The 20,812-nt window shown below is 44.8% G+C and overlaps 1 protein-coding gene across 1 annotated transcript in view; it reads left to right on the forward strand.

The window, feature by feature from the left end:
• Positions 1-20,812, forward strand: part of HIPK2 (homeodomain interacting protein kinase 2) — a 128,180-nt gene that overhangs the window by 76,507 nt on the left and 30,861 nt on the right. The window contains exons 3-5 of the mRNA XM_053977577.1: positions 16,657-16,780; positions 18,871-18,990; positions 19,689-19,775. Of these exons, the coding sequence (XP_053833552.1) occupies positions 16,657-16,780; positions 18,871-18,990; positions 19,689-19,775 (331 nt within the window). The remainder of the gene's footprint in view (positions 1-16,656; positions 16,781-18,870; positions 18,991-19,688; positions 19,776-20,812) is intronic.

Genomic DNA, 20,812 nt, shown 5'->3' on the forward strand with positions numbered 1-20,812 from the left:
CAAGGGCCTTCCTCATATGCTTTTAGTCTGCTTTTCTACAAAAACGAGGTGTGTGTGTGTGTGTGTGTGTGATCACACAGCTGCTTTGTTCCCCTTAAGTTTTGAATCTGGTGAACAAGTTCAGCAAATTTGATGCAGGGGGAGAGGTCTCAGTGGTATTGAGTTCTACATGTTCCATGAATATAGGCAGCTGGGCAGAGTCCCTGTTAATGGATGGCCCAGAGAAAGAGCTGTGGTGTTGGCTTGCCGTTTAATATATGGTGTTGGAGGAGTGTTGTCTGTGCAGGAACTCAGTCCTGAGACCTCTCCCTGTAGGAAACAGCAGAAGTCTTTCTCTGGCCTTTTCTTTTTTGATTTTTTTTTCCACTTGGTGAGACTTGAAAATGAAAATAACGCTTTTCATCTTCAAAGAGCTTTAGAAACATCAGCTAATTAATCCTTCCCTCGTCTAGTGTGCTGCTTCAAGGAAAAGTGGGAAAGCAGGGATTTTTCTAAAAGTGAGTGAGACAGATCCTCAGAGGACCCATCTCAATTCTGAAGGGTCTGTGGCTGTTGCTCCACTCCAAAACATGTGGCTCTGTACCATGTTGTTGATTGTTCTTTGTTTCTGTAACAAATAAGTAAACAATTTAATTCAAGGAAACAATCAAGAAGTGTCCTCAAGTACATATGCCCCAGTTTATGGATAAACAATCAACCTGAAAGATATGTAAATGGGCTTAATCAGGAGGGCAAGAAAATTCCCATCATTAAATTTTATTTTTTTAAAAATAATCATATATGAGATAGTAACATTTTCTCATAAATTTTCTCGCAATAAAGGCATTTCCTCTTCTTCTCTTGATGTCCCCGGGGATCTCGCAGGCAGTGTCAAAACCAGAAGCTTTAGGTAATTTCCTGGTCACTCTTGAGGGTTCTCTTCTCTTCTCTCTTAGTCCAACAAACCGTATGTGGGCACAGTGTCAGTCCTGACACTCATGTGACAAGTCAATGTTGCCTTATGGATTCAGGGGCTGATGAGCACTGCACTGGCATTGTCCCTCTCCACAGGAAGAGGAAAGATCACTATATACCAGGCCTGACTGGAGAAGTCAGCACAAGAGGTATGGATGGAGAGTGTAGGTGGCTTTCACTCTCTTGTATTTAAATGAGCTCTGTGATCCATGTTTTCTGCTGATGGTAATTCTGACTTCTGGTCAGGAGCAACACATGCCTTGTCTGTGTGTGGGATGGGCATCAGTGCAAAAAGCCAGTGCTTCTGGTGGGTCTTCCCTTGCTTTCAGCTGTCAGCCAAGTCTGGCAGAGGTGCCCGGATCACCTCCAGTGTCAGGGACGTGTTGTGGAGCACATTTGACACAGTGAGTTAGCCTTGAAGGGCAGCAGGTTAGCAGGTGCCATGCTTTTGGGTTTTCTTGGCAGTGTGAAGGAGGACTACACCTCCTTCGTTTTTCTGGATCCTACTTGTGCAGAGTACTTTGCTATCAGGATCCTAAGGTGAGCATCTCCAAGCTCAACAGCATCAAAGACACTGCAGAAGCTTTTGCTCTACGTTTCTGTCTCAAGAGCAGTTCTGTAGTTAATTTCCTCTTGAGTCTACTCCTACTGGTTTTCCAGGGTGTTTCTTTTTTCATTACCATTCAACGAGTGTGAACTTCTCTGTGGTCCAAAACAGGACATGCATGCAGCTCTGTGTGGTTGTGCTGGCTTTTGTCATGCGATCTTTTTGCTTTTGTCAGCAATTTCTTTTCTATTCCACTTTGCGTCAACCTGAGTTTTATTGCAGAAATGGTTGCAATTAGAAAATAATGATTTTAGAATTGTTAGAACATAAATTAATTGTAGTTTCTGGTGGGACAGGAAAAAAGCAAGAACAGAAAATACTTCTCAGTCAAGCAGAAGTTTTCCCTATTTTATACATATTTACTATTATTCTACAACTGAAAAGTCTGGATCCAGAAATACTGCAGAAGGATGAAGTGGTGATTACAGAATGAATGTTCTCAAAGGAAGCTATTTTAGGTTTCCTCAAAGCAAAAAAAAAAAAAACACCCTCAGGCTCCCCTGAATCAAGAATGTGATGCTGCACTTTGAGTGCATATCACTTTGAGTGCAGCATCATATCGAATTCCATACAAATTTGTTGTCTTCAAATAATTGTCTTACACTTCCCCTGCCCATTTCTGCATAACTCTTAATTTGGCTGCTCGTGTTTGTGTGCATAAATATGCAAGAAATGAGTCCAGCGTGGCTCTTGAAGCTGTGGCTGGGTTTGCTGGACTGGTAGATTAAAAAATTCCTTTTTTTTTCCTCTTTTTCCTTTTAAAGGGAGACATTCAGATCGGGCATCAGGAAGACACAGTAAACAAGGAGCCTGGCGTTGCTGTTTTTAGACAGGCACTGTTCGGAGTAGGATTGCGCTTTAGGAGGTGCTAAGTATGTTCAGCAATATTGGCATTTTGTTTCAGTTGGATGAAGATCCAAGAGATATCTGAGCCCTTCATGAATGGAAGCAGTCTTCCCTCATGTGCCCCTACATTGCTCTCCCTCTCACAGGGCAGATGTAAAGAGCTGCATCCCTCCCACCTTCATCCCACCTCTATGGGATATGGACCTGGTCATTTCCCCTCTCTGGTGAAGGAAAAACAGGAAAGTTCCCTTTCCCTGACCACGCCACCCTGTGGAGATTGCAGAAGTTGTACCACTTAATCCTGTCGCTGCTGTAGCATCTTGTGGGGCGGTGACAATGGGCATGAGCAAAATACATAATTAATAAAGCAGCAGTGGTTGGCATTTGCTGCCTGGCGATGGGTGGGATGCAAGGAGAAGCAGCAGGGTAATTATAGATGTGAAAAATGAGGCAGGAACACAGGGTAACCTTTCTAGGGTAGCTGTCCCGGTGATCGATGGGCCTACATTGTTTTCTCGCTAACCTTTTGGTGAACCTCCCCTTAGAACAACAGGGGAAATACAGTTATTCCCTTCCCCGTCTTGTTTCTTGGTAAAGCACTCGTGTTCCACCTTATTATTGCACCCTAAATATTGCTGTGTGCTGGTAGTAAATCACAGGTGGGCAGTGAGCTGCTCCTCAGGCAGGGCCCTTCTGTCCTGGCCCCGTCCAGCTGGAGGGTCCTGCCCCATGTGCTGCAGGCACCAGCTCTATCACAGCCCCAGTTAAACCAAAATGATGGCTTTCCACGGCTCAAATGGGTGTTGGGGGAGCTGCAGGGATAGAGCTGGGGAAGGGTGCAGTAAAGGTAATGAAACGTACACTAAGGTTTTTTGATGGAGGGACAGGAAAGCTCCAAGGCATTGGGGCAATAAATTCACAGGCTTAGAACTGGATGAAAGTGTCTTTAAAGGGAGGCTTTGGTCCATTTGCATCCCCTGCTGCTTGAGCGGACTGCGGTTTTACCTATCAAAGCCAAACCTGCTCTGTTTTCAGTAATTTCTAACAGAGCTCTCATGTGATGAGGTTTCTGAGAGCTGCAGTCAAGTGTACAAAGCCTGAACTCCTCTGTCAGGAGGAAGAGGGTTCAATTCAGGCGTTTTGGGGGGAAGCATATGATACACACCAGATAAAATTGCAACATGTAAAAAAATGTGAAGAATGCCAGGAAATGTTCTTGAACCCTGCAGTTGACTTAACAGAGAGCTAAATTTTACAGGCAGTCACAATAATTGAAGATAGGAATGTATGCATAGGACAGTCCCTTCTTTCAAGAAAGGGTGGATCTTTGTCTTCATGTCCTGGGAAGTACTTTTGATTGTTGTATTTATTTCTCTGGAATAATCACTGAACTTCCTCTCAGCCAAAAGCATTCCTGATATATGGGGATTTCTTTGCCCTTTACAAGGACAGTACTGGCTACTTACAAAACAGTGAAATTGAAAGATGACATCCGTACTGCAATGTGATCCAAGGACAAATCAGAAGTTAATCAGATGGGAATCAGTTCAGATTACCCCTGTGTATAGTGAAAAGTTTCTTTTGTATGATTTTTTTTTTGCTGCAAGATTTGTCTTTCCAAAATTTCTGTCATAGCTACCTTAGATTTTAACATGCGGAAAATGTTTATGTTTTTTCAGAGCATTGGGATAGCTTTAAGAATTTGTTTTGGCAAGAAAAAAATGAAACAGTAAAAGGAGACATTTGAAGAGTCCTAGAAACAAATATATGACTATGTGTTGACATGTTATGAAGGTGTTGGGAGCGACTCCTTACTTAAAATTGTGTTGAAATTTGCACTTACTATGGATTTAAATTCATCAGCTTCACACTTTAATGATTGAATTTAGGTTCCTGATTTGGTACAGAGATGCGTTAGAGAACAATTGAATTTTTTATGTGACGGTTTTAAATAAAGAATGAATTTAACTTTGCAGAATACTTTATTTTAAAAGTCTTTCTTCTGAAGAGGTGCTTTTCTTCCCGCAAGCATCATGGTTCCTTCAGGACTATTTGCACACCACACTTGCGTTGTTGCTTGTATCCTGGTTTTCTGTCTGGCTTTGCTAAGATGTGTGACATTAACAGTTAAAGTCAGAGTTGTTCTTCTTCTAGAGCTACAAGGGCCCTCTTCCATCTCTGGACAAGGGAGCAATTGCAGTCTTTGGCCCTAAAATATGGTAGCTGCAGGATCTAGACTCATAGTGGTCAGGGATTGCGTTTTGTTCAGGCTTGATTGTAGATCCTGTCTTAGCAGATGCTAAGCAGCAAGTCCAGAGCTTTTAGTTCCAGGACAGTGAGGGATCCCAAATTAGGCTACAAGATTTTTTGTGCCAGGACTGTTTTCTTCCATTTTTTTACATCATCTAGTACAGTAGGGCTCTACTTAACACTTCCAGATGTTAGCCCTAATATAAATGTAATAAAAATAAATTAAATTCAGAGTGGATTTGCGTTTCTGCAATCTGTGCTGTGCCCTGCTGCTTGTACAGGGGACTGTTGTCACCCGCTCCACTGGCTGTGCTGACTCAAGTAGGGCTTGAATTGAAAGTGGGAATGTTCAACTCTCTGCAGCAGGAATAGCCAACTGGGGCAGCTCTGAGGTGTCCTTGCTGTTCCCTGCCATGCAGATCTCCATGTGCGGATGAGCAGGCATTCCAGGGCTTTTCCTTAAATTCCTGCATGGACCAGGCAGGTCCTCAAAGCATAGGCAGGGTGCTGTGACTCACCAGGCGGGGCTTAAAAGTGGGCTTTGGATTTCGTGTGCTGTTCCTAGCATGGCTGCTGTCTTGCTGGGTGATATCTACAGTTCATTTTGACCTAAAATTTGCCTTACCTCAGTAATATCCATCTGTTTCAAAAGAGCCTTCAATTCCATGTATTATTATTATTATTGTTGTTGTTGTTGTTCCCTGCTATAATAAGTAGCAGTCGTGGTCTGACAGATACAGCACACTGTTCACAAGGACCCCGCTTCTTTTCTTGGCTTTGCTTTGCTCTCACTGTATGATCTTGGGTGAACTGCTCCACCAATCTGTTCCCCTGTCACCACACATCGTCTTAGATCATCAATTCTCTGGAGCAGACACAGTCCCTTAGCACGTTTTAGCATCTAGCAGTGTGAGGCTCTGGGCTCTGCCAGGGCTTCTGTGTGCTGCAGAAATACAAATAGTTGTGGCTAATAATAATAATAATATTAAATCTGTGTGGCTCTTCAGAGATAAGTAAAGGGCAATGCTCCTTTCTCCAAGAGAAGGCAGGATAAGTACTTTATTTTTGTATTTGTCTTTTTCTAATTATAAAAAAAGAAGGCAGCCAGTAGACATGATTTAAAAAAGAAAAAAAAATAAAGGAAGGATGCAGTAATTTGATATTTTTAGCCTCAGACCTGCTACTTGTTCTGTGAAGCCAATCTTAGGATCATGGCCTGAGTCTGGTTCGTATCCATGTTTGCCAGGGATAGAAATCTTTTGGAGCCTTATATTGACAGTTGGCTCAGTATTCGAGCTAATCCTATAAAACCACCATGCACCTTGGTGCAACTTTCAGTATTTGCTGTGAACAAAAGTGTCATGAGTGTTACAGATCAGACATGAGAAGCTTCACTTGGCCAATACGTGGCAAGGCTCTGGGCTGTGACGATAAGGGCTTGGGATGGAACTGAGCGTGGCAGAATGGCTGGAGAGAGGAGAAGTCAACTTTTGTTTGTTTCTGTGTGCTGTGGGATTTTTTCAATTATTATTTCATTTCCAAAGAAATGCAACAGCAACAACAAAAGGTCTTAAATATTCAGCAGTGAAAACAATAGATTTTAAAAGGAAAACAAAAAGTTAGAGCCAGCTCTGGCATTGGTGGACACTTGGCTCTGAGGGAAGCGAGAACAGCTTGGATTTGCATAAATTGCATACTGCGGGTCAGAAAGCAGAGTCAGAATTATGCTTTCATTGCAGTGGCATGAATGGGAGCACATAATTGGCATTCTTCCCCTCTTGATCAGATGCCTCCTTCAGGGGATTTCTGCACCCAATGCATTGAGGCTCATCCATTCACTGCCTGGCATGGGTAGGGCTTTTGTTTTCAAATTATGATTTTTCTATTCTCTGATTTCTTCCATAACCTGGGAAAGCCCCAACCCTCCCCCCATGCATGGCCCTTTGTTTGGGAGGTCACGCTGTGCTGAATGTAGCTGTTGTTGCATCGTTCCCTGTGCGTGTTTTTGTGCTTCTGCCTCAGCATGGAGCTGTCGACCCCCGGGGCAATGGTCCTGGTGCTCCGTGTTGGGCACCTCCTCTCAAGTTTATGGAGTCCTGCATTTCTGAGTGCAAAGACGTGAATATGATTGTGGTCAGTCCAGTAGGGCTTCCTCCAGGGATGTACAAAGATGCTTGGCTGGGGCAAGCTTAACAGGCTCTTGGTCAAACCCAGGGCCTGGCTCTCTTTTCCATTATTTGGCTTATTAGCTTTTTTTTTTTTTTTTTTTTTTTTTTTTTTTTTTTTTTTTTTTTGCCTTTTATGATTTCTAGCTAAATCACAGCAAGGACTTGCTAGGGGATTCAGGTTCAGCAAAACACGCGTGCATGTTTAACCTGAGCTGCAGCCAGGCTCTTGCCAGGATTCAGACATGTATTTGCTTCAGATGATGCACTTGGTAAATGCTTCCAGCAAGTGCATGTGGTGCTGCTAAAAACTCACAGAATCACTAGGTCCATCCACACCCTGGTAGCCACATGGAAACCTTTCCAGCTGGATGTCAAGTTCCAGGTAATCCCCCCGTGTGGTTCCTCCTCAGCACTGCTCACCCAGCACTTCCTGTCTCCGCCTGGATGCATGGTTGCAGTTTCCTTCTCCACAGAGCCACTGCCAGACCAGGTGCCTTGTGCCCCTTTGTTCTGTCCTTTACTGGGACCATGCCCACCAGCTGTTGATCTCAGATCTGTTCAGCAGCAGTGGCAAAGAGCAAACAGCAACTAACAGGTATTGATGACTGAGGCCTGCTTCTTCATTTATTCACAGATAAATGTTTTAACCTGTCAGTGTTAAGAAAACACATTGATTGCCGAGATTTAGTTTTATTCCTTAGGTCTGTTAGTCAAAAGGGCAAGTCCTCCTTTAATGTCTTCCCACCATGGGCTCGGTTCCACTGTACCTTGTCCAGAAAATCTTTTCTTTTCAAGGCTCAGGGGAAATGATCTTTATAAAATATAAACTATGGGAATTTTCATTCCCCTCTGGCTTTAGGAGGAGGAGAGCAGCTGGTAGAGAGTGGATGAGAAAGGCTTTATCTGCTATATTTTGGTTACTGCGCTTTGAGTGATGGGTTTAATAATTGATAGAGCAATTTAGCAATGATCCATAATCCTGAAAGAAGCCTACGCCCCCCTCCCTCTCCGTCTCCCTCCCTTTCTCCTTCCCTTTGAGACTGACAGGCTGCTCTCAGTGGTTTTGTCTGTAAAATTTCATCCCTTGGTTTCTGTAAACAGCCTGACATGGGAGAGGGGGGAAAAAAGCAAGTGTTTCTAAATCTTTTGTCTTGTTTCCACAAACAGCTGCACTGCTTTCTCCAGCTCTGGGCTTCAGTCAATTATTTGCTCACATGCTCTTGCTGAAGAGAGCAGGAGGTTTTCTTTAAGGCCCTAACCTAAATGAAGTGTGTATGTACAATATAGATAGGAGAGCAGAGAGGTGCAGAGCCTCCCAGCAGGGACCCCTCCGTCCCTATTTAAACCCAGGCTTTGTTCATGGCTGAATCCAGCTTTCTTAATTCCAAGAAGGGTGCATAGTGATGGCAACTGCTTGATATGTAAGTGTGGTTTACTTGAATGTCTTCCAGGATTAACCTATGGAAATTGCTTTTTCCAAGATCCTCGTGTGGATGGTGGCAGTGAGCAGGGGGATCCTGCTGGAGTGCCTGATATGTGTCTTTGTGATTCCCCATTTTTCAAGATGGATGCAAACCCATAGCAGCATAGGGTTGTGTTTCCAGGTGCAGGGTGTGCACCCCCTTCACAGGGGTAGGGGGTTCCTGTGTGGGAAGAGAGGAAAAGATGAAGCAGGAAAAGGAGACAGACATAGTGAGCAAGAGAGAAAAAGAGACAAGGTCATAGGTACTGAGTATGTGTTGAGACCGAGGCAGAGTGAGGAGAGGGAGGAGGTACAGCCTGGCAGAAAGTCAGGTATAAGCAAAGTCAAGTGAGATGTATTAAATTGTGTTTTTCCATATGTATTACATAGATGCCAGATTGACAACAAGTTGCAATTAAGCATGACAAAAAGTCAGCTATGCACAGCTGTATTATTCCTTAAAATTACAAGGGATGAGGTCCCTCGGGGCACAGCAGAGTTTATGGATGCTCCACCATGGGAGTTCTCTAACACAGGCTAGCTGAGTGCTTGCCAGGAGTGACACAGGCGTTGCTGGGATGGCCCAGGAATTGGGGCAGGCAGGGAGTGGATGACTTCCCTGAGGTTTGGGCTAGCCCTGTCTGCCTCTTACACCATCCTCTGGAGTATTTTCACCCTTCCCAGTCAGCACCCCGATGGAACATGAGCAGTAGCCAGGGGTGGGTAGTCTAGTCTGCTTCTATGAGTTATTTGCTATTAAATACTCTTAGCTAGCACGAGGCTTGGTTGATAGTTACTCCAGTGAAGTTCAGAAGTAATTGTGTAACTTGCTCTCTGTTTTTAAAAGACAGAACTGTGTACATGTACACTTGATTAAAATATCTGGGAACCTACACCTGCACCACAGGAAACACTCCCAGCTGTGTAGGATTTCCCCTGTGCATAGAAGGATCTTGGTGACCTTCCTATTGAGAAATGTATGGTTACTGGACCTTATAGAGCTAGAGAAGTTCAGGTGACAGGGGGCCCTGGGAGGTCATTTAGTCCAACCTGATGGTCAAGGTGGAGTCATCCATGAGATCAAGATCAGGACTTCATCTTGCTGGGTCTTAAAAGCCTCCAAGGTTAGCAACTGCAGAGTCCCTCAGGGCAGCCTGTGCTGGTGGTTCACTTATCTGCACAGTGGAGGTGTTTTCCCCATTCCATCCCCAGAGGGATCCTCTCCTGTTTCAGTTTGTCTGTCATCTCTGCCTTCTGCTGCCCACCTGAGGGAAGAGCCTGGCACCATTTTCTGCATGTGGAGGCAGAGGAGGAGGAGCAGGCTGCTGTCATGGACACCATGGTTCTCCCTCCCCTCACTGAGGTAGCTCCAGATCACCTTCCCACTGGGATCCCCAGACCAAGAGTGGTGTCCAGATGTGGCTGGAGGTGGGTTACCACATTCCTTGGTCTGCTGGCCCTGCTTCAGGGATGCTGTTGGTCCTGCTGCTGCCAGGTCTTCCTTTCTAGCCCATTGCCCCTTGGGTCAAAGTGCTCATGGCCATTACAGCTGAGCAGTTGCCCTCTTGTCACCAGCGTTTGTCTGTCCCAGGGGCCAGACCTGCCATTTCTCCTGGCTGTATTTCAGAAGGTCCCTATCGGGCCATGCCTCCCGCCTGTCCAGGTCCCTCTAGGTGGCAGCCCTGCCCTCACGTGCATGGCCACATATCTCCAGTGTGGCATCACCCACAAACTAGATGAGAATGCACTCTGCCTTTTCTTCAGGTCAGGGATAAAGCTGTTAAATGAGACCAGTCTGGGATAAACCCCTGCGGTACCTCATTGGTTACTGGCCTCCAGTTTATATTTATGTCCTATAACATAAACCATCACCGAAGGCTGAGTGGATCCAGCTTCCAGTCTTTTGAGCCGATTCAGGTATTTTTTGAAGTGTTGTAGACTAATCTTGAGGGATGGGCAAGAGCAATGTGAGCAGTGCAGTGTTGGAGCTCCCTTCTAGTGGTGGTTGTACAAGTGCCCTGGCAGCCCTGGAAATGGCTCTGGTTACACCCACATTCCTTCCCAGAAACCAGGTGTACCTGTGTTTGACCTGTGAAATACAGAGCCTGTAGTGGCACTGCCCTTCCTTATCACTCAAACCAATTCATCTTTGTGGGCAAACAGTATACTGTGACCAATTGGGTGGCATTCCTCTGTGGTCCTTTCCCTCCCTCAGGAATAACCCTGTGCTGACTGACCTCTCCTTGGCTGGAAATTTATGCTGGAATCTGAAAGGCATAGCATGCCTGCATATTCTGGGATGAGTCTGGACTCCCAGGGCTGTCCCTTGCTCAGGGATGCAGGAGAAATGCAGAAGTCTAGCAATGAGAGTGAGCCCAGCATTTCCCTGCTGAGTGACACGAGTGGGGCCTAGAGCTGCTTTCCTGTCCACTGCATGGGATGGGGAGTGAGCAAGCAGGAGCTGTTGGTGGTTGTTGGTGTGTTAAGCTCTGGCCCTGGTGGCTGCCTTTATCACAGACACAAAAGTCTGCAGATGCTCAGCCCTGGAGCCCTGAGCGTCATCCATATTTGATATTCTTATCCCTTCCGTGTGTCTGTGTGAGTGGAGAGGTGGAAGGGTGAGGGAAATAGCAACTGTAACATTTTACTTCCAGAATATGCACCTGTCTCCTTTTACATCCCTTCACTTAAGAAATTATTTGGAGTCTGAGAAGTACAGAGGAACAAAAACAAGGTTCTCTGTACATTCCACCTCCATTACCTAAGAGTTAAAGGTACTCTGCATTCTGCAGTACGTGGCAATAAAATGTGGACACCTCCACAAAATACAAAAGAGTCAAGTGAGTAGGTATGAGAAAGAGTCCATAAAGTTGCCAAAAAAGGGGTTCATCTGAGAGGAGGATAGCACTCCATCACTTGAATAAAAACTTCTTTGTAAGACACACAAAGGATGCAGTTCCTTGTCCTCACAAGAGGTATGTTGGTGCATGGGAGAGCAAGAGCTCTGAGTGGGGTGAAGCCCTGGGTGTGCAGCTGGTCAGTGTATCCCTGCTTGGGCAGAGGAGCTCAGCTCCTGGCTCTCTGCCTCTGCCCAGGGTTTCCTGAGTGGAAATATGAAAGCTGCTGCTTCCCAGAATTCAAGCTTTAGCGAGTGAGACAGGAGCTGTGTGTACCAGCTCAGAGAGCTCTTCACTGGAGGTCTGTCTGCACTGCCTGCAGCTGCCCCCAGCCTTCTTCTGGAAGCAGGAACATTCTCTATCTAAGGTGCCAGCAAGTATGACATTTTGAGTTATATTTTTGTCTCAGGTATATACTTGTCCATGAAGGACTCTGCTGAGACTATCATGCTTGGCCGCGGGATCCTATCAGAGGTGGTAAATTATCCCTGAGGAGGGCAGTTTGCAGGGAAGTTTTAAAATTCAGAAAGAGCCCAGCTCTCTGAATCCGAGTCTGTGGAAATGAGTTTTTTTGGCATTTGTTTTTAATGTCCTGTGATGTGTGGGTGAAAAAGCCAGCAAGCTAGACTGGTAATTAATTTTCCTGACAGAAACACCAGACAATGAAATTACCCTGCCACAAAGCAGGGTTGCTAAAGTAAATACTCTGCCAGCAGCAGGCCTGAAAGCAGGACAGGGTCGTGTGTGAGGTGCAAGCAAATGATGAGATGGCATTTCTACCTCTGGGGACCTGCGGGTGCTGCCAGCACGGGGACCCTGGTGCCCTGGGGGCACCGGCACTGGCAGCTCTCTGGTGTACACAGGCACATTCAAGCTGGGCTCCAAAGGATGGGGCACTGACTGGACTCACTGCTGAGCTGAGGAGCAGGTCACCCTTTGCTGTCCAGGCAAGTAATTTGGAAGCAGGTAGGAGATGTGGGAAGTGGGGATAGGATGGTTGCTTTTGTCCTGGAGATAGAGGCCCTTGGCAGGGCTCTTCAGTCTTTCTCAGGCTGGTGGCAAGTGGGAATACCTTTGGTCTGTGCTGGTGTAATTTGTGTGGGCTGTAGAACAGGTTGTGCCTGTGCATGCAGAAGGGGAGTGCCTTTTGTTGGAAGATATCGAGGGCAGCTCCTGGGAGAGGAAGGACAGGAGAGCAGAGTTTTATGTATTCCTTCTGTGTGTCTTGTACTGGAGGCAGGAGTTACTGTGCCAGGAGTGTTGCAGATGCAAAGCCAAGAAATGGGCGGAGAGTGGGAAATGGGGATGTTCTTGCATGTATTGAGGTATCTGGCAGCTGGCTCCACTGTGTGCTGTCAGACAAGATCCCTCACCGCAATCAAAAGGTTTGGTGAGTCTGCGTTAAAAACCCTGTATTGTTGGTACAGAAATTACTTCTCTGTGCAGTCATGGAGAGATCTGCTGAAGATCTCAGTGCTGTTCGGGAGGATCTGCTGCCGTGTGAATCGTCCTTCCAATTTGTGATTGCAATACTCAGATGTGCACACTTTCATAGGGCATTTTCCTTTGTTACACAGTGCTAGCAGCTGCAGAATGGAGAAATCCCACACAAGAACTGTTTAAGACATGGAAACTGTTTTCTTTCTCTTTGGGAAAGAGAATTACATCATTTTTATTGCTGAGATAAATATGAGTGCTTTTAGGAAAACAAGGGTCAGTTGTGGAGTGGACTGCATGCACATTTTAGGACCAGAGTTATTTAATGTATTAATTATCTGTAAAAAGTGCTGGACCAGTAGTGAAGTGTTCAAGCATGCAGATATCACATACTGGCTTAGGTTAGGCTGCAGAAAAGAATGAGGAGCATTTAAAGGACTTGATCTAGATTACAGAAAACATTATGCCAGATCAGTGCAGTACCGAAAGGCAGTAAACATTGGAAGAGAAAAAATGAACTATTTCTGCATAATTCTATGTCCTAAATTAACTGCAGCTTCTCTGGAGAAAGGACTGTGTGTCTCAGAGGATCTCCCAGATAAAACATCTGCTGAAATGCCTTGTGTCACTCCAAAAGCAAACAAAATATTAAGCTTAGGGAAGACTGGAATGTGAAAGCATTCTGCAAATAGTGTAAAATAAGTCTGGGGAATATCCTTGTGTTAACTCTTTCTAGGTCTGTTCAGCCTGTCTCCAAGCAGTCATGTCAGGAAGAGGAGTTGCAAGGTCAGGCAGTGGAAGTGGATTGAAACATCCATGGGATGGTACACTGAGAAGGCAGAAGCTGCTGCAGACAAGGAAGAACAGGGCAGAGATGTAAAAACAGCTTGTGGTAAAGGACTGGTGATTCAATCACTTCCATCTTCACCTCTAGACCAATCTATGTGAACATGAAGTGAGAGATGACAAATTTAAACCTGATGAAGGAAAATCAAGCTTTAAACAGCTGAGCTAAGATGCTATTGAAAGCAGAAAGTTGCCTGTGGAACTCTGTGCCACAACATGTGATGGAAGTCAAGATCTCACCTTGTCTTCAAAAACTGACATGCGTATGTTAAAAAAGAAAGGAGTTACACATGTTAGATACTATGTGCAGAAGGATGTTTGCATCCATAACTGAGTATAAAGAGCAATATCTACCACAGTGGAGATTCAAAGGTATTTTATCAGTGGACAGGTTATTTCATTACTGAGCTCGCAGCATCCTGCACCAAAATGCTTGGGATTGGCCATTTGTTTTTTACAAGCAGGCAGAGCACTGCTCCTGGTGACTGCAGCTCCCTCTTTCCCACAGCAAACAGGAGGTATCTACTGTCTGAAAATCTGGAATCCTCTGTGGTGTCCACTACCTGTTGTTCTTGAGGTGTCTTAATGACTATTTAATTAAGTTAACAAGATCTTTTTGTCTTAGGGCCACTCCCTCTCCATGGAAAAATCACAATGATTACGTGAAGGCTGGGAGAAAACCACAGCAAGTGGTGGCTGTGGTGTACGTAAGGCACCACATCACCTAGATCCAGCCCCTTCTCACAGGCATTCTCACCATTGTTAGAATTCATAGAATGAGTGGTGTTCTATTTAGTTGCATTCTTTGTGTTTAAATAATATGGACATAGATTTGTTCTTTTCTTCCCAATAGCTAAGATGGAAAACTTCTTCTGCATGTGAAAAAGAAATTCTCTCCTTATTACTGCACTCCAGAAAGTGGAGCTTTCAGGAAAACCCACTGGACAGCCAAAGACTCAGGAGAAAAAAAAAATTAAGATATTTTGGAACCTCAAATTCTAGGTCATCCCTTCTAGCAGGGGTCTGAAGGTGTTGGCAGCCTAAGTGTGGGGAGAGAGGAAGGGAGCTGTGTGCTGCATATGACAACAGTGCAAGTGGTTTTTTTATGCACAGGGAGTTTTCCACACAAAATCATGTTGGGAATATCCTTATAGTCTACCCCTCCCCTTGAGTTAGTGGGAGGGATTTGAAGTTGAGGCGATTCGTGGCTGAGCTCTCATTAGTGACCAGGGACATTTCGTTCACAATGTGGAAGGCAGGCAGGGAGAGGCAGATGGCTTTGAATGCAGGATTTACATAGTAATGAGATTCAGGTCACCATAGCTGTCTTTTTCTCTCTGCATTTTGTCTAGGTGTCGAGTAGTGTGTAGGGATGACAGGGATGACGGAATAGGGAGGAAAAGAGGAAAATTAACCCCTTGTTCATGAGGTGAGATTGCTGTTAGATTAAAGAGTTTGTCACAGTGGGCTAAAGAGCAGTAGGATATGACAATGACAAGCAGAGATGAAGCTAGAAGGGCTAAAGGTAGCCACTTTTTAAGTTTCTGACTTGTTTTTTTTTGGGAATGGCACAAAAAAACTCTAAAATCCCAGAATTTCCTGTAATTTTTACGTTCTGCATTGCTGGTTTAAGAGGTAGTTTGGGACTTTTATCATAACAAGTCCCCTCAAAACTGGGGGAGTTTGGGGACTGAAGACGGGGCATGGATTCTTGATACAGGGTCTTTGCTTCTTTGGAAAAAAATTACCATTTTGCTTGGTTTCTTGGCTAAAGACTTGTCTTGACATGACTATGTAATGGCATGATTAAAACATAATATTTTCCACTGCAATTGGTAATCCTTAGTATGATCTCACTAGTGTCAGATCTTATCCTGATGACAAATGGAGAACTGGGAACCACGGGTCCTATTTCGAACTTTGGATGGTGGCACTTGATTTGCTCAATAGCCAACCTCAGGCATTTCCAAAATATGCATAAGGGCCTGAGAAATCCCAAGGCTATATTTAAAATGATGAAAGATTTAAGGCAGTGTGTGTTTCTTTTATCTATCTTCTGCTTTTTCTTTCTTTATAGTTAGAGGAGTATGGGCGAGTAAGTTATTCTTCCTGCTGTACATCCCATGAAACCAAAAGCTGGGGCTTTAGAAGTATTGCAAGAAGAAGAGAGAAGCTTTAGGAGATCCTTGTATAAATCAGAGCTGTGTCATATAACTGCATGTGGACATCTAGGCAGAGGTGGGATAAGTAAGGAAGGTGTTTGTGTGTATAACGTTTTCAGTATTTGGAAAATATTTTTGGTTCTTTCACACAGAAGTTTCTGAAATGCAGAACGTTTGGGGCACATAGGTCAGGATTCATCTCGTCTCACCTTGGCCACTGGTGTTGAGCAAGTTCATCTAACCTCATCCTACAGACCTTTTCAGCATCAGTGGAGAAGGATTCCAACCACCCCAAGGCAGTGGGACAGATTCCCCCTGGAAGGGGAGGGAGCAGAGGTGCTTTGGTGGCATCTCCTGGAGCCAGCAATAAATGCATAGCCAGAGAGCTGCTGCATTTTGGCTATTTGGGCTGAAAGGGAAAAGGAAATCTAATCAGGCGCCTGGGACAGACTGGGAGAGGAAGGCTTCTTGGCTACTTCCTCCTGAGGAAAAGGCTTAGGTCTAATAGGTCTAATTACATTATTTCTTTGTTTTATTGTTACAGACATTTGTTTAAAAAGTCAGTAATCCTTTTATACCAGTCCTATAATGATTATTTAATGTCTGGCTGCTTGTGAACCCATGGAGCTGTGTGAACAGAGGATGCTTCACCGCAGGGGATCTGCACAGTTCTCCACAAGACAGCGAGCTGGGCCTGAGAGCCTGGAGTGGGGGCCTTGATTGGGTGCCTTCATATTCCCACTTGCTGGATGAAAGCAGTGGTAGTTCCCTCCTTTACAAAATGCTGCCAGATGTAGGGCTGTCTCTTGGCTGTATGTGGCCACAGTACTCTTCTGTAAGGCTAAATATTCACTGACTAATGTTTGGTTCGCAGGCACTGTGCCAGTGACCAGTGTGTCCCTCAGCTCTGTCAGAGCAGTGACACTTGGTGGCAGCTCTGTGAGTGTCACAATGGGCACCAGCTGCCCAACGCCAGCTGAGCAGCTCTGCTCCCCTTGCTGATGTTTTCTGACCTCTTCCTTTGCAGAGCCCCTGAAATCATCCTTGGTTTACCCTTTTGTGAAGCAATCGATATGTGGTCATTGGGATGTGTCATTGCAGAGCTGTTCTTGGGCTGGCCCTTGTACCCAGGAGCTTCAGAGTACGATCAGGTGGGTGTGGATATTGTCCCGGGTGCTGGTAAGTGCACACATCTTTTTCCCTTCTCTTGTCAGAGTGAGGGGATGCCAACTTTTTCACTTTTGCTAATGATGGATCTGTATTTCTTGCTCTCCCAAGTCAACATTGTCATTATGCACCTGGGTATTTGTTCCAGATAACCAGTGTGCAGTTTGGCATGCTGGCTTTTAAAAGACCTGAGTGAAATCTCAATCAAGAGTCAACGCTGCTATTGACTGGAGAGCTCTGTACATGTCCCTCCTCACTGAGCAGAGCACCCGTTCTCTGCTGTAACAGCAAGTGCAGTATAAAGCCTTATTTGTTAGAAGAAACTGCATGAACTCAGCTGCATTTCATAACCCCTTTTATGAGAGTGCATATTAAAAGCAATGACAAGGAGAACGTTGGCATTGATGTAGGTTTCCAGTTAATATAAGCTGTCATCTCTTTTCTCCCTATAGGCTTTTATGCCCTTTTTGTAGTCCTAAAACCGATAATGCAGCGGCAGCTAGAGCCAGGGCTGTAGAATACTTTGCATTCCCATAGTATTCTTCAGGCTGATCTTAGCTGTCTGCAAATGCAGCCTGAAAAGGGTCTTTTTTCTTTTAGGAAAAAATGTTTAAGAAAGGGGGAAAAAAAAAAAAAAGCAGGAAAATAAGTAGGTTTTTCACATACTGAAATGTTTTCTTGACTTTTCTTTTGAAACCAGTATTTTTTTTTAATCAGAGCTCTAAAGGTAAAATTTGGCAGGGGAAATAACTTGCAGCAAAGAGCAGGGCTATTAGTGACTCTAAAGGAAATCAAATGTAGCTGAGAAACTTACAAGCGTTTGAAAATCACATACCAAGCATAAAAAGTAGATTTCTTTCTCTTCCCCGTTGCACCCCAAAAGCCATAAAACACACAGCTGGAAAAGAAATCACCATACCTTACTGGCCAGTTTAACTGCCCAGCACAAAGCTTCCTCTGGTAAAGTGTGTCAGGGGCTCCTGGGCAGCTGGGAAAGGGATAGAGACTGATCCTGGCTGCTGGCTGCAGCACTGGCAGGGTCCTGGTGCCTCTCAAGTGTGTGAGCTCTGATGGACCTGAGGAGCTGCAGAGCTGAACAAGCCATGCACAGTGAACCAGGGCCTGAGTGCTTGGAAGTGACTGAAAGCACGGCTGCTTTTTATGCCTTTATTTATTTAATGTTTTTATCCTTCTCTGTTTCTTCTCTCAAAAACACTTTCCATTCTTCCCTAGCATTTTTGAGAGTAGGTGACTGGTTTTAGTAGTTTTGCAGAGTTTGCAGCAATTTTGCAGAACGAAGCTATGCAGGAGTCAGTAGGTGCCAAAGGTAAGGTTGTGTGTGGCACCTCAGGCATGTGTGACATCAGTCTTCAATTGTATAATCACAGACTCTTTCTCCTTTATAAATAAATAAAAGTTTGATATCCTGGAAACACAAATAGAGTATCTTTTAGCTGTATAGATGCCAATGAGGTCAGGCTTGTGGATGCAACCCAAATAACGTCATGTAGTCAGTAGAGACAAGTACTTTCCATACCATGAGGGCGTCAGTTGGTTTGAGTGTATATTTCACCTTAGTTCAAAGGCAGTCACTTCATAATCTTCTGTAATAATCACTAATAGTCACTTTCATAATCTTCAAACTGCTCCTAGGACAGGCTGTGTGCTCAGGTGGAAGAAAATTGAGAAAATCAGCAAAAGTTAGAGAGCAAATATCAAATTGCTGAAATGACTTCCTGGAGAGGAGAGGGTGCAAAGTGTTGAGACATCCCATTGAAATTGCTGTGTGGGTCCTTCTCTTTGAACGAACTTTTCACTTTTCATCCTTAGGCCTTGTGGGAGTGCACTCTAAGGGTGAGTTTCCAGTGATGTATGTGATAAATAGAGGGAATTCCATTCAGAAATTTTCTTCCTCTCATTCCTTGCACTGAGTTTTTCAGGATGAAGTTTCTCTACATGCTACATCTTTGTTTTTTGTCTGTTTTGTTGGTTCAAATGCCTCCTGAACTCCTTCAAAGAAGACCTCCAGAGATCTCCACAGGACAAACAGTGACCTATCATCCTTCTCTTACAGATTCGCTACATTTCACAGACGCAGGGCTTACCAGCAGAGTATTTGTTAAGTGCAGGGACAAAGACGACGAGGTTTTTCAACAGGGATACAGACTCACCGTATCCCTTGTGGAGGCTGAAGGTAGGAAGACATTCCCTTGTTTCTTTTACCTTGCAGTTGTTGGTTGGAAGTGAGGAGACATTCAGGTCACCTCAGAGCCTAAGTTTCTACTCTTTGCAGCGCAGCACAGACATTGGGGTGGGTACTGCCCAAGGTAAAACTGACATCCCCAAAATTTTGCACTTATAATACACCTGCTTGGCATTGCAATGTAGGAAATTTAACTCCAGAGTTGACCTGGAAATCTCCCTCTAAGTAGTCAATGATTTGGTGTGTAGTGGGCAGACTTTGCTCTAATATCTAACTCTTTGTTGGGGGGAAAAGGGACAAGCATATTAATTCTACAGTCAAAACCTCTAGTAAAGCAGGTGGGCCCTGAGTGTCCTGTGCCAGTGGGTTTGGCTGCATGCTGTCCCCAAGGAGAGAGACCAGTGGGCTTCTGGCTGGGATGGGACGGTGTACCTCATGCCTGGGTGGATGTAAGAGACCCACCGTAGTTGGGAGGACCCTCAGAAGTGAAATAGAAGAGATAAGTCACCTTGGGACATAAAAGATGTCACATAACATCTGGTGGAGATCGTGTAAATGGTGTCTGGTCAGGCAAGAGAGGCACGATGGTCCCTGATGAGGACAGGATGAGGCACATGTGGGAAGTGGCACATAATCTGCAGCTGGTTGCAGGGCAGTGTTGGTCAATGCTTGTGTCCTGTTTTGAGCAGACACCAGATGATCATGAGGCAGAGACGGGGATTAAGTCAAAGGAAGCAAGAAAGTATATTTTCAACTGTTTGGATGATATGGCACAGGTAAGAGCATTGGTGAGTAACCAGCAAGACTGTTCGCATGTTTTCCAGCAACACTAACAAAAGGGAATTATGGAAGTTCTCTGTGTATCCCATTCTGGGGCCAGCTCCTGAAAAATACCAGGATTATGCCTACCAACTTCGCTGTTACGTGCTGCTTTGTAGGAGTGACTGCACACAGGGGGATGTGTGCTGTAGTAAAGCAGCCTTGGAAAGTGGCTAAGGCACATCTCTGAGAGTTGAAATCCTGCATTTGCTCTTGTCTCTCCAGTGCTCTTCTGTATGACCGCTGGCAAGTCACTTGCTTTCTCTGTGCTTTAGTATTTCAATTTGTTAAAGGGTGACAGTGGAAATATTCACCATGGCCACAGAAGAGTGTGCTCGATGTAAAATGTGGCTGGCTGGGGGAAGAATGGGAAGTACTAATTGACTATGTCAGTTCCATGTCGTTGTGAGAGCTAATCCCAGCATAACCACTCCTGTGACAGGAGTTTGTGCTGACAAACCAGTGTGCAAAACTGGCCCACCACTAGCACCAAACTGGAGTTTGTGCTAGCAAAGTCTAGACGTTGTAGCAAGTAAAACATATAAACGTGCAGGAATGGAGGACTGGAATCTGAGGAGACTGGATAATTCATGAAATAACATAACAAGTCTTTTTTTTTTTCCTGGCACCTGATACACGAATGGGATGTTTCTCATAAACCTACTGACAACTTTTATGTATTTTATATATTTTTTGCTCATAGGACACATAGATAAGTATCTGATGGCACAGTATATGATAAATACTGTGATTATCAGAGCTTGCCTGCTACCATGTGGAAGCTGTTCATCTTCACTGGAGGGTGACTAAGTGTTTCATTAGCCACTGACCCAGGCGAGCTGAACACTTAACAGTCTGTGTGGAGATGTGACATGCACAAGCCAGATGAGTGGCCACCACAGGGTCTGGCGTGGCTCTTTAGCAGCTACTCCTTTAGACTAGGAGACTCGCAGGGTGTGTGCTCCAAGGAGGAGTAAACACAGTTTGCTGGACA

The sequence above is a fragment of the Vidua macroura genome, chromosome 5 (genome assembly GCF_024509145.1).
Source record: "Vidua macroura isolate BioBank_ID:100142 chromosome 5, ASM2450914v1, whole genome shotgun sequence".
In the NCBI taxonomy this organism is placed as follows: domain Eukaryota; kingdom Metazoa; phylum Chordata; class Aves; order Passeriformes; family Viduidae; genus Vidua; species Vidua macroura.